This window comes from Diceros bicornis, chromosome 2, assembly GCF_020826845.1.
Source record: "Diceros bicornis minor isolate mBicDic1 chromosome 2, mDicBic1.mat.cur, whole genome shotgun sequence".
NCBI classification, from domain to species: Eukaryota; Metazoa; Chordata; class Mammalia; order Perissodactyla; family Rhinocerotidae; genus Diceros; species Diceros bicornis.
In genome coordinates, this window is record NC_080741.1 from 71,234,609 (window position 1) to 71,249,054 (window position 14,446).

Here is a 14,446-nt window from a genome sequence, read left to right on the forward strand (position 1 = left end):
GAGCCAGACCCCACAGCAGTGCCTCTGTGCTGTGTTCCCTCTCTTCGCGGACTTTCACAGGCCCAGTCCCTTCTTGCCAATCAAGTTAGTAAGCCCTCCTCAGAGAAGCCCTCCCTAAACACCCCATCTGAAGTAGGGTTACCCCCATCTTTCACCATCACTTTTTCATGTTTTTCTTCATAGCACTTATCACTACTTGGAGTTTTTGCATTTATATCCTAGTCTCCCCACCCAAATGTCGGCTTGTCTGCCTTGTGTATCACCGAATCCTTTGTACCTGGCACACAGTAGATGCTCAGTAAACGTTTGTTTGAATAAATGAAATATTAAGAGCCTTCATGAAGTACAGAGATTTGGCCTGGTCTTTTCTGCCAGGAGTATTAAACTAGGTGTCTGGAGAGCCTGGGGTGAAGACGGAGACAGCACCTCCCCCTGCCCTCCCACCTGACGCCTTAGGATTGCTGAGGAGCAGTTCCCCCTAGCTGGGGAATGAGTGTTGACAAAGGTGGAGACAACTTGTGTCAGTCCACCTCCCAACCCACTGGAAGCTGCCCTGCGCAGGCACAGGGTCTGCGCCGGGCGCCTGCCTTCGCCCCTACGCCTGTTTGAAGGGTGGCTCGGAGGGGATGTTGGCAGAACATGCAGGCCAGGTGTGGTCTTAGGAGCAGCTTTGTGTCTGGGGAGCAGGATGGTTCTCGGGAAGGACAAAGTCTTCATCCTTAGGGTTAAACACCACCCATGAGGATGTCGCATAGTTCAAGCAAGTAACGACCAAGGCCAGCGTCAATCCTTGTGGAGCCCTGTGCTACACCTGAAAGATGTGCAGTGCTGACTCCCACAGACTCAGGAGCCCTGAAGGGACGGTGCCCTTCTCTACCCTAGAGAGCAGCAAGAGGTTCCCCCCCACAGCCATGTTTGGCTGCCGAAGTCCAACGCCCCTACGGAGCGGAGTGAACTACTCCCCCCACTCGACCCCTGTAGTCCAGGCTGTGCCGTGCCCTCCCCAGTCCGAGCTCCCGGGCCCACCACCAGCCCCTTGGCTCTCTGCTTTCCCTTACCAGCGCCGGCGGGGGCGCCTTCCCTGGCTTCCCCGTCCCACCCACTCCACCGCCCCCCAAGAGTCACACCGAACAGGCCTGTGCTCGGGCCTTTAAAAGGCTTTGGGCGCGCGCCCCGCCCCCGACGTCCCCACCACTGAGACCTGGCCCCGCCCCTCGTCCCCATGGAGACCCCCTTCGGGTGCCCGCCGCCCAACCGCCGCCCCGCCCCCCTAACCACCGCCCCGCGCCCCCCAACCGCCCTCCCCGCGCCCGCGGTAGGCGCGCGCCCCGCCCCCGATGTCCCCGCCGCCGCGGCATGGCCCCGCCCGTCGTCCCCATGGAGACCGACGCGCTTCCAGCGCCCGTCTCCCAACCGCCTTGCAGACCCCCTGGCCTCTCTGTCTCTGTAGCCAGGCAGGTGGACAGGTTACCAGGCAGTGCACCACGTGGCTGGCGTGAGATTGAAAGATGCAGCAGAGAGGAGGACGGAGCTCTCCCCATGAGAAGGTGACTCTTGAGTCAAGATCTGAGTTAATTTAACCCCTTTAGCTGTGCTGTCATTTTGCGTCAACCGTGCCAGAATAGCATATAGAGACATTTGTCAGGGAGCCAGCTGGGGAAAGCTGACTGAACTGTCTAAGGCCCGCTGCCAGCAGAAGTCTGGCCCAGGCGTGAGGACTGGATACATCCAAAGGCCACTGCATCTCCCAGGGCACCAGCACGGTCTTCCTGAGCCAGCTGCTTACAGAGGGAGCCCCAGTGTGTGCAGGTGGTGGGGATTAGTGGGGGAGATGAACAAAGGAGTTTCCTCCCTCTGCTCTTTGATTTGCCATGCTGCCATGGCCCTTAGAGGCGCATCAGCTCTGGTAACAACAACTCATTCTCATATAGAGCTATGTGCCAGGACTGTTGCACACACTTCATGTGCAGTAACTCATTGAATCCTCATAACAACCCAAAAGGTAGGTGCTATTATTATCATTCCCACTTTACAGATGAGGAAACTGAGGCTTAGAAAGGAGAACTAGCCCAGGGTCACACAGCTGAAAAGCAATAAAACCTGATGTTCTGACCTCAACTCCATGATAGACAGGTAGATGGCTGGATGGACGGACACAAGGTAATCCACAAGGAATGGAGCAGATAGAGAGTCCATGGATGCTCAGCATAGGGAAGGTATCTGCACACTTGAGAGAGCAGGGATCGCTTTTGTTACTCTTTTGTTTATATATATATAATATATATATTATTTTTATAATGTTGAACATCTTTGTGCTTGCTTTAAAATATAAATACATTAATACCTGTACACAGTCAGATCAGTTTTCTACTAAGTATGGGCACCTCTTAGGGTACAAACTGTAACACAGGTTAAATAAATCATGGGCATAACCCCTGCTCCACAAAAAGTCTCCTCCCCATACATCACAGGCTGTATGGTCTTGGGTAAACCACTTCAACTCTCTGCAGCTTACATTTCTTGTCTGGACCTGCCCTATACGCTAGAGCCATTGGTAATTATAAGCATAATCATAAAAGCTGCCATCAACTGAATACCTAATGTATGTCTGTACTATGCTGAGCACTGTCATGCATTATCTTTTTTTATCTATTGAAATCTAGTATATTTCTTTTTTTATTCAGATATAATTGACATATTATATGTTTTAGACGTACAACATAATGATTCAATATTTGCATATGTTGTGAAATGATCACCACAAGTCTAGTTAACATCCATCACCACACATAGTTACAAATTTTTTTTCTCATGATGAGAACTTTTAAGATCTACTCTCTTAGCAACATTCAAATATGCAATACACTATTATTAACTATAGTCACCATGCTGTACATTACATCCCCAGGACTTATTTATTTTATAACTGAAAGTTCGTACCTTTTGACTTCTTTCATTGTTTTGCCCACCCTCCACCTCCTGCCTCTGGCAACCAGCCATCTGTTCTATCTGTGAACTCAGTTTGTTTTAGTTTTTTTTTTAGATTCCACATACAAGTGAGATCATATGGTGTTTGTCTTTCTCTGTCTGACTTATTTCACTTAGCATAATGCCCTCAAGGTCCATCCATATTGTTGCAAATGGTATTCCATTGCGTGTGTGTGTGTGTGTGTGTATGTGTGTGTGTTCCACATCTTCTTTATCCATTCATCCATCGATGGACACTTAGGTTGTTTCCATTTCTTGGCTATTGTAAATAATGCTGTAATGAACATGGGGTGCAAGTTAGTGTTTTCGTTTCCTGTGACACAAAATAAATAGCAAAATAAATGGTAAAAAATACCCAGAAGTGCAATTGCTGGATCATATGGTAGTTCTATTTTTAACTTTTTGAGAAACCACTGTAATGTTGTCCGTAGTGGCTGCACCAATTTACATTCCCACCAGTGGTGCACAAGGATTCCCTTTTCTCTACATCATCTCTAACACTTGTTATTTCTTCTCTTTTTGATAATAGCCATCCTAATGGGTGTGAGATGATATCTCATTGTGGTTTTGATTTGCATTTCACTGATGATTAGTGATGTTGAGCGCCTTTTCATGTACCCATTGGCCATCTGTACGTCTTCTTTCATGCATTATCTTTTAATCCTCATAGAGGCAACTGAGGTGTACAGAGGTTATGTTACCTGCCTGAGGTCACACAGACAAGAGGTGACAGAGCTGGGCAGTACAAGTGCCTCACGGGCAAGAGCCATAGCCTCACTTCTTAACCTGGTCAGGGCTTGTCGCTGACCAGAGAGGAGTACAGGTGTAATGAGTAAATGCGTGTGTGTAAAGAGATATGCTTGAGCTCTGGCCCCAATAAGAATTCTCCCTCCCCCAAAGTTAAGTCCATGGATGAGTGTGTTAGTCAGCTCAGGCTACCATAACAGAATACCACAGACTGGGGTCTTCAACAACAGAAATTTATTTCCTCACAGTCCTGGACGCTAGAAGCCCAAGATCAGGGTGCCATCAGGGTGGGTTTCTGGTGAAGCCTCTCTTCCTGGCTTGTAGACATGTGCCTTCTCACTGTGTCCTCACATGGCCTTTCCTCTGTGCACATGCAGAGAGAGAAAGAGAGATCTCTGGTCTCTCTTCCTCTTCTTGGAGGGACACCAGTCCTATCAGATTAGGGCCCTACCCTTATGACCTCATTTAACCTCAGTTACTTCCTAGACACCTTATCTCCAAACATCATCACATTTGGGGTTAGGGCTTCAACATATGGATTTGGAGGGGACACAATTCAGTCTGTAACAGTGAGTTTTGAAGAGTTCTGAGAACGCTTAAAAATTGTAAACAACATTTTGCATGGATGGGAGTCCTCATACACCATCTGTTTGACCTTCCAAAAGGTAAGAACCACTAAAAGTATAAGTGGACAAAGAGGGAAAGGGTTCATGGAAAAATGGAAACAGAACTTGTATTAAGGTATAGAAGAAAAAGAAATTTCTTATAATATTGTTTTAATAAGTTTTAAAAAGTAGAGAACAAGAGGGACAGTAGAAATGGGGACATGATATGTCAGCCCCCACTTTATATTTTGAGAAGTTAGATGGCTGCCTGAGGTCACAGAGTGAGAAGTCAGTCTGAGCCTAGAACTCCAGTGTCCTGAGCCCCAGCCCACACTGTTTTTACCAGGCTTGCTCTCTGTCCTTCTCCACAGAAGCCAGGGCCATCTGAGCAAGGCTCCTGGGCTGCCCTTCTGCTGATTTCACAGATGCTCTTTCCCTCGCTCTCCTTCCAGAAGTGGAACAAATCAAGGCCATTGCGAAGTTTGACTACGTGACTATGTGGGGCAGTCCCTGCGTGAGCTATCCTTCAAGGAGGGGGCTCACCGCTACTGTACCACCATGCCTCAGAGGACTGGTGGGAGGGTCCTCACAGTGGCGTGGATGGACTTATCCAACATCAGTACATAGTCGTACAGGACATGTGAGTGGGAGCCGGGCCTTTCTGTGAAGATTGCCGTAATCTATTAGTGATGTCTAGAATGGGCACGGGAAGGGAAGTGCTAAATTGTATGCCAGTGATTTGCTCTCCCTGATACAGTTGGCCTTCTGGAAGAATGGGTTATATTTAACTTCCCCTTAAGTGGTGATCCACTTAACAAATAAGCAAATTGCTCATGCTTCAGAGTACGCAGAGACAGCACCTGGTGCCCTTGGCCTACCATCCTGACACATCTGACAGCCTCCAGGGCATTCATCACCCGCCATGGTTCCCAGCATCCAGTGGATCTTGCCAGATACCTCCACTCTCCTGGGCCTTCCCTGTAGCCAGTGGCCAGCCCACTGCCTCCTTAACTGCCCACCATTCTCTACCCCCACGGTGGCTTCTTCAGGGGATGGGCAGAACAATCATCCCCTCGTTTCCAGTTAATAGATATGATTTTAAAAAATGGTAATTTCAGACATTATAAAGAGCCCTGCATCCCAAATACCTAGCCCTACTCGAAGGCCCAGAAAGCCTACACCTTCCATTCTCTGAAAGCTATTGAAGGTTTCTGCACACACACTCCCTTAGAGCTCTGGTCAGGCTCAGATGGAGCTGGTTTATTGAGGAAGCAGCCACTAGGTGGACCTCAAGGGAAGGGGATCAAAAGCATAAGTTTTGATGGTAAGGAGGATGGTCTGAAGCCAGAGAAAAGTCCAGGGCCAGGCAAATCCCAAGAGGAATGCCACAGTGGAGGGCCCTCAGCAGCCCTCTGATGTCCCCAGGCCTCTGAGCGCAGGGACAGGGCACTGGAAGGGAGAGGGCAGTGGGAGGAGGCTGGCAGGGCCCCCCAACAAGCTCGAGCCACCTCAGAATTGTCCCACACCCTGGGTGAGGAGGTGAGGGAGGGAGGCACCTTCTTCCTCCCTTGCTTAGTTCCAAACCGCTTCTCATGGAGCCACATGGAGACTGTGCTCGGTGCTCAGCTTGCAGGCTCCTCCCCCCATTCTCCAACACACCCTCCAGCATTTAGCTTGTCCTAGCCTGGAGCAGCCTGGGAGAGAGGACCAGCCTAGCTGAGGGGAGAGGAGAGGGTAGGCACGAGGGTGGTGGCACAGAGGAGGGCCTCCCACTGGAGAAACTGACCGAGGAGCGTGGCGGTGGGCGTGCGTGCTGGTAAGTGTGGAGTGGGAAGTGGCTCATCCCAAGCTGTGGGCGTAAATTAACCATAAAGTGTGTGTTGATCCAGCCCGCCAGGCAGGTCTCAAGGAGCCCTGCATATCCTGGATTCTCGGAGCAAAGCACTCCCAATTCACATCTGTCCTTCTCCCCAGGGACGAAGCCTTCTTGGACAGCCTGAGCCAAAAGGCTGACAGCCAGGCCAGCGGTGGGTCACTGCTGGACGACAAGGCCTCCTCCAAAAAAACGACCTCCAGTCCCCCACGGAGCACATCTTGGATTACAGCTTTGGGGGGTGATGGGCCGGTAGGATATGCAGCTTCAGTTTTTCCTGCTAGTGCCATGCCCGTCGTGTCTGGTTTGGGAGAAGTGAAGGGGCAGGAGCAAGAGAGGGAGGCTGTTGTGGCCCTTTGTTCTCCACAGGTGTGATATGGGGCACACTGGGGTGGGCTGGCTGGAACTGGCCCAAGAATGCCAGGTATAAAATCATCCAGCTTGGGGTCTGGCGTAGAGAAGGAGGAGGAAGGACATATATTGGCAAATCAGTGCTTTCTATTTAAAAACATAATAATAAATGGGAGACAGAGTTACAAATTGGCGAGTATTTTTGCTACCTCTCTCCAGTTCTTGCATTTTTCTGTTGAAGACCTAAGCTGTTACATTTAAGAATTTAGTTGGATTGGTCGTTACTAGAGGGGAAGGGGGGAGGGAGGAGGGCGAAAGGGATAATTCGGTGCATGTGTGTGGTGATGGGTTGTAATTAGTATTTGGGTGGTGAACATGATGTAATCTATGCAGAAATAGAAGTATAATGATGTACACCTGAAATTTATACAATGTTACAAACCAATGTTACTGCAATAAACAAAAAATTAAAAAAGAAAAAGAAATAAGAATTTAGAGCTCACAGACTCCCTGAAGTGCACTACATGAACAGAAAACTCACACCCACTCACGGGGACGGTGGGGGGGGGATTGACACTCGACTCACCCCATTTGGTGGGAGCACATTTGCCCATTTCTCCACTCCTGTGTGTGGCTTGGGCTGTGTCACATGACCTTTCTGCCAGGCAAGGAGCTGCACTCGTCATTCTGCATACAGGTGTAGTCCAAAAAGTGTGGTTGTTGAAAAATAACAATAAAATAAGGAAAAGAGAAGAAAAGAAAAGAAGAAAAGAAAGCAAAGCTGAGTTTCTCCCTGCTTTCTTACTCAGATTCTCAAAATGTCATATTCTCCATTTTTTCGGTGGAGAGGTCATGGGATCAACCCACACATATGGGTACTTGCAGACAGAGCCAAAGACATCAGTGGTGATGGGAACATATGCTTATGAAGTGATTTTAGCAGAAGTCCTGTTGCCTCTTTTCACCATATTCTACTCAGCTCAGGGCACGGCCATAGATTACAAAATTGCCGGGAAAGTGGAAGGTTGGGTTAGGTAGATGACAAAGTCATGGTCCCTTGACTTCTGGGGGCCATATCTTCTCCTGCCTCATTTTCCTCTCCCTCTTCCCTCCCTCATCTACCTTCTTCCCATTCTTCCTTTCTCGGTACCTCTTCCTCACCAACACCTATGCTTTAGTCCTGATAGGTAACCCATAGGCGGGGCTTAGCTTGGCTGGGGCACTAGGATCTAAAGCGCCGCTGACCACGTTGAGCTTGGTCCCCTGGTCACAGCCACTCTGTCCCTCCTCCCCACCCCCTCACGACTTCCAGCCTTCCCTCCCCTCACAGGTGTCTTAGAATCTTTGGTGACCTCCATAGGAGGTAGCAGAATCTCCTGTGGGTAGAACCTCTCGTCTTCAAAGTGTTTTCACACCCACTGAACCTCCCTCAAAGGTGGGCGAGGACCGTTACACCCATTTAACAGATTAATAAAATGACTCTGATAGAGGACACAGGAAAGCCTATGACAGAGACAGGACGAGGACTCACCCTCCTGATGGACATTGTAGTCCCCTTTTCACTCCACCAGAGGCTCCCGAGGGGTGAAGGGTGACCAAGTACACGGGAGGCGTGTCCAATGACGCGATTTTTACTCTCGAATGACTAGTTTTCCAAGATCTGGAAAAGCCTCCTAGAAATAGCCCTCTGCTGGGGAGATTGGGGGTGGGGGACAACACTGGACTGTGTTCAGTGGCCATGGGGCCCCTCCTGCCCTTGCAGGGAGCTAGTAACTGTCTGGTACAGTAAAACCTCAAGGCTTCGGACCAATCAGAAGCCCTTCAGAACCATGGCGATGTCTGAACCACTTAAAAACGTATCATGAGCCTAACTAACCACCGCCCAAACATTCCCGGGTTGAAATCCTCCTGCCATTGACTTAGCATGTAGACGAGATTCATCGTGTCATCAGCACCGTGGGCTGCAGCCTGGAAGCAGACAGCTCCCGATTCCACCCTGCGCACAGGCTCACCTGCCCCTGCCGCTGAGTTGCGCGCCCAGCCCGCGCTTTCCTGGCGGAATTGCCGAGTCTGGCTGAATGAAGCTTTACTATACCCGCTCCCTAGGCTAGTGTGTAGTGCGTGGCCTGGGGGTTGGCTGACCCATTCTGAGACTTGCCAGGGTTGACATCTGCCCCACGGCCCCGCCCCCTGGCTCCTCTTCAGAGTGCGGTTACGATCTGATGGAGCGGCCATCCCCAGGCGCTGACGCGGGGGCGACATACCCAGCTCGCCCGGGGGCCTGGGCCCCAGCATAGACACGCCGCCCCGGGCCGCCGCCTGCCCCGGCAGCCCCCACAAAAATCTCCCTCACGCGGGGGAGGATGGAGAGCCCCGAGAAGCGGAGGATGGCGACGTTCAGGAGCGCCGGCAGCATTAACTACGCTGACAAGAAGGCGCTCTCCGAAGGGCACTCGATGAGGTCGACGTGCGGCTCCACCAGGCACAGCAGCCTGGGGGACTACTAGTCCCTGGAGGCTGAGGCCCCGGCAGAAGTAAGGGCCAGCGGGAAGGCAGGCTGGGCCAGCCGAGACCCCCAGAGGGGCAGCGGGGTGGGGAGCCACTTTGCCCTTGTTCAGGCTCAAGGTTAAGCCAGAACATAAGATGGATAGCGAACTGGCTTTCTGTCTCCCTGCTGGCCTCCCTTTGAGGAATGAAAGCTGAGTGGGTGCAGCTGCTGGCTAGGGATCCTGTAAAGACTGAAGAGCCCCAGTCTCCAGGGCTGGAGGGGGCATTCCTGCCCTGCGGGGAGGCGGATGATGCCGATGCGGTAATGGCAGGTGTCTCCACAAGATGGTAGGATTGAGTTATTCATTTGTTCATTCATCTGTTCATTCACTCATTCATTCCTTGACAAATATTGATGAGCATGTTATGTGACAGTCCCTGTGCTAGGCACTGGGAGTACAATGATGACCTAAAATGGACCCAGGCCCTGCCCAGGTGGAGCTCACAGTTTAGAGAAGAGAGAGTCGTGGACCAGTGACACACACAGCTGTGAAATGGCAGTTGGGTGGGGTGTCTAGGAGGAGTGGTACACAGGATTTTGAGAGCCTAAAATGTGGAGATTGCACCTAGGCGGAGAGAGACTTCCCTGGGGAGGATCAGACCTGAGATCCAAAGGACGGATGGGAGTAAGCAGCTGAAGCGGTAAGGGAACACTGTTCCAGGCTCTTCTAAAGTGCGTAGAGTTCTTTATTTTCTAAATTTTTCAAAATTTGAATGAGAAATCTGTGATTTTTACACTTGCCAAGCCAACCAACCAAATTTAACAAACTGTTACGAAGCAATTTTTTAAAATTTTTTAATAATTTGCATAACTGGTTTCATGTGTCTTTGACAGTTCTATCATATTTTCAAAAGTTTCCATTTTTTTCTCTCTGGAATTTGGAGTGGGGGCCCGTTATGTAACCCCTTCCCGATGTTATCTACCCCTTAAGGTAAAAGAGACAACCAGAAGCTTCCCAGCTGTGAGGATTCTATTGGGGAGAGTGGCATTTGAATCCCTGGTCACAGGGGGAAGGGGAATAATTGTGAGCTTGGGAGCGTGTTCTAGAGGAGGCCAGTAACATTTCCAAGGGAATACCAACACAGGAGCAACTCCCCCAGCAATTAGGGCTCCTGTTCACACCCACAGGATCTGTCTTGGCCCATGTCCTGACACCCACTCCTGAGGGATCCCTGCAGGTCAGTGCCTTGGCATAGGTCCAGCAGAGGAGCCAGGCAACCTGCTGGTCATTCCATTCTTGAAGGCCATCCTCTTAGAAGCATCACCCTAGCATCTGCCATCACCTGCAAGCTCTCCCGTGGGCCATGATGGGGAGTGGGCTACCTGAGGCCTGGCCCAGAGCACTTTACATAAAGAATCAAATACAGTCTAGGCCAGTGTTTCCACAAGTAGGTCTCACAGCAGACTAATTCCATGGGATGTTAAGAGGGAAAAAAAGAGTTGTGTGGTCAACAAAGTTTCAGGAATGCTGGTCTGACAAAGTTGAATGGCTTGTCTACAAGACATTTTAGAACCTTTAAATATGTTGATATGCATTGTGAATCTCCAAGAAAGAGGACAGGTCACACCCCATCTCCCAGACTTCTTTGACTTTTATTCACAGAGCATTTTGCAAGAGCAGCCCAAAGAAAACACTTGGGGAATGCTGCATGCATTTTCTGTTTGCAAAGATATCTACAAACTGTCCAATTTGACAGCTGCCATTCAAGAGCTCCTTCACTGACCAAGAGGTGCAATGGGAAAGCACAGTGAACAATCTGTAAATAGCCACGGGGACACTGGACAGCCTCTAGCCTGCTCTGCATTGGCTCTGATGAACGCTTGACTTTGCAGGCCTGCCAGGGGAATGGTGGCGTGGAGAATCCTGAGTAGTAAATGCAGTTACCTGAAATCCTTTGGTCTCAAAATACCCTTTAGGATTTAGATTTGAACCCGGTTAAAGAGGCTGTTTGGGGAACCTGTAACACTGCCCTCCAGAGTGGGATCTAATTTGGGAGGAGGTGAAAAGTGATCCTTTCCCCACACCGTCCATCCTCCCGCCTGCTCCTCTCTGCAGCTCCACGCTGGAGGTTGCAGCATCACCTCTCAGACTAATGAAGGCTCATGCCTAGACTACTCAGCTGATCTTTCTCTGAGCTTTCTATCTTTCTGGCTCACACTCGTCTAAGGTAGAGTGGTGGTGGTGGTCAGGACGGTGGTGGAGGGGTGATAATTCCATTTTACTTATTAAAGTTTTACCTTTCAGCTCATGCTAGAGTAGAGTGGAGAGAGCAGTGATGTCAATAAGGGGCTTAAATTTAAGCAGAGTGGGGCGTGGAAAGTGGACTTTATCACTGCAGGGCTGGATATAGCAAAGATGGGGAGAGGACTGCCATCTTTCCTGTCATGCAGAAAACCCCCCGACAGCTAGTCCTTTTGGATAAAGGCACAAAAGACCCCTTCTTAAAGTAGCCAGTGATATGGGGCAAAGGATAAGATGTCAAGGGGAAGCACAAAAGGTAAGATTAGCCATCGGCTAATTATCAATAGTCTCTTAACAAAGCAAAAAGGATAGGTTGGGACCCTGACTGTGGCCGGATTGGAGCCTGTCATGGGGGCCCAGGGCAGGCAGGAGGCCGTCTGTAGACAGCGGGAGGAGAGAAGATGAAAGAGGATTTGGGTGTAGCCAGGGCAGCTCCAGGCTCCAACCCCAACAGTCTGACCACACTTTCAGTTGTTCCAGATTTGCCTCAGGGCAGAAAAGCAAGTGTGTCTTAATAGTCATCATTGTCACTGAGGTTGTGCACAGCACCTTCCAGCAGTGGTTTTAAGAAGTGTCCCTCATTGTGCCCTCAGCAGCCAAGCCTGTTGGCTCTGCCTGAGCAGCCCCTCTTGCGTCTGTCTAATGTGGAGGCATCCCTGTAAAGCCCTGTGTGAACCGAGGACTCGGGCTAAAGGGAGTTTGAAAACCATTGTCTGGCAGTTTACAAAGCTTCATCGTGTCTGTTATCTCATTCCATCTTCACAGTAAACATGCGGGGCTTTCAACAGAGGAACAAAGTAAGGCACAGAGCGACTGAGACTTGCCCAAGTTCACACAGCCAGCAAGTGTCAGAGTATCTTTATACTCAAGAATCCAGGCCCTCTGCTGTAGCCAAAGGCTCCTGGGTTCAATGCTGACTTCCAGCTCCAGCAACCCCTCCTGGCTTCAGGAGGACCGGAGGCCTTGGGAAGCTGCCCATATGGAAGGACGAGCCCCAGCCCCTCTGCTTGTTGGAGGTCCTGGGCCTGCCATGATCTCTCTCTGTGTCATTCCAAGTGCTCTCATACTGATGAGCTCTTACATATTACAACATCCCTGGGGATTATGTAGGCAGATGAGGATTTTTGCTGCTTTTTAAAATTTCTGCTAAAAACAAAGTTTTCTGATTATAATACAGAGACGAAAGTAACACTCCTATCATTCTGGGGTGAACATTGGGAAAATTCCAATATATAACCTCCAAATAATTTTGTTATGGGAAAGGACTTTTTAAAAATAATAATAATATTTAGGGGCATGAACTCTGACGCCAAGCCACCTGGGTTGAGACTTGGGCTATGCTACTAACTAGCTGTGTGACCTTGGGCAAGTGACTTAACCAGTCTGAGCTTCTATTTCCTCATATGTGAAATGAGCGTAATGGTAGTTGCTACTATATAAATGTGAGGATTAAATGAACTATCAGTGGGAAGGGCTTGAATTGGTGCTCGGTATTAGCTACTGTTGCCATCATAATTGTCATTATTATTTGTGAGTGCTTACTATGTGCCAGGTGACGTGCCAAACTCTTCACAGGGATTGTATCATTTAATACGCTCACCAACGCCCTGAGGTCAGTAGTATACTTATTTGTAATTTACAAATGAGGATTCTGAGGCTCAGAGAGGTGAGGTAACTTGCCCAAGGTCACATAGTAAGGAAGTGGAGCCAGGATTTGAACCCATCTGTCTGACTGCAGAGCCTGCCTTCTTAACCACTAGTCTAACCTGCCCTCATTAAGTCTGCTTCCTCTGCAGGCAGTGTGCAGGCGACACCCACATTGATTTTCCCATTTGGTTATAAGACACCCAGGGGATTTAATCTCCATCCTAGCCCTGAGGCTTGTGGGGAGAGCTCCGTAAGAAGCCCACAAGCTGGTTAGCAGCTGAGGAAGGACTGGACTCCAGGCCTCCAGACTCTGTGCTGACCAGAGCTCTCTGTGCCCCCAGGACATCGAGAAGACCATGAGCACGGCTCTGCATGAGCTGCGGGAACTCGAGAGGCAGAACACAGTCAAGCAGGCTCCAGATGTGGTGCTGGACACCCTGGAGCCCCTGAAGAACCCGCCAGGCCCCATCAGCTCAGAGCCCGCCAGCCCCCTGCACACCATTGTCGTCCATGACCCCGACGCCGCCATGCACCGCAGCAGCAGCTCCTCCACCGAGATGATGACCACCTTCAAGCCAGCCCTGTGCGCCCACCTGGCCGGCGCCCAGCTGCGCCCGCCCCCCATGTGGCTGGTGTGGCCCGTGGTCCAGCGTCGGTCCAGCAGCAGCAGCAGCTTGGGCGTGGGCAGCCCAGCTGGGACACCCACCGAGAAGATGTTCCCCAACAGCTCAGCCGACAAGTCGGGCACCATGTGAGCTGCAGGATGGGGCGGCACCGCCCTGCCCACTGTGGCACACCATGGCCAAGGGTGGCCTCTGTGACCTCAGTGAACGTCCTTCCCAGTGCTCCAGGCCTTGTCAGGCAGGGACCAGAAGGCCAGCCTGGGAGCGTGTGTGTGCAGAGCTGAGGCCTGGGCACCAGCCGCAGCTCACGTTCAGCCATGTGAATCCCACAGACCTCGAATGTAAACAGACGCCCAGAGGAGCTCAGGAGCGAACGGCCCCAACCAGAGCATTGCCCAAGATTGTGGCAAAATGTTAAGTGGCTTCGCCTTTACATCGTCACTGGAAAATTCTTCTCTCGATATTCTCTCTACATACATAAATATGTGTATATATATACGTGTGTGCATATATACACGTATGTATGTATGTATGTGTCTGTAGGTGTGTGTCTATATATATATTTATGCATCTATATACATATACTAGATCTGGACACACATACTAAATGTATATAGGATCTCCTTTCCCTTTTTATGAAACTTACATTTACCTCAGACCCATGCCACCAAACATCTCCCGCTGAGTTATTTGGTGGGATTTGCAGGAACTTTTCTGGGATAATTTAGAGGCCCACAGTAACTGTGAATGAAGCAATATACCACTAACCTGCAGAAAAACAAAAACAAAAACGGTCTCCCACTGTCTCCAGAAGTCATGGCC

The 14,446-nt window shown here is 50.1% G+C and overlaps 1 protein-coding gene across 1 annotated transcript; it reads left to right on the forward strand.

Annotated features, from left to right (window-relative positions):
• Positions 1-9,256: 9,256 nt before the first annotated feature.
• LOC131421142 (SLIT-ROBO Rho GTPase-activating protein 3-like) lies at positions 9,257-13,946 on the forward strand. Its single transcript, XM_058567843.1, has 2 exons — positions 9,257-9,373; positions 13,343-13,946. Exons 1-2 carry the CDS (start codon positions 9,257-9,259, stop codon positions 13,754-13,756), a joined length of 531 nt encoding a protein of 176 aa, XP_058423826.1. The 3' UTR covers positions 13,757-13,946.
• Positions 13,947-14,446: the final 500 nt, after the last annotated feature.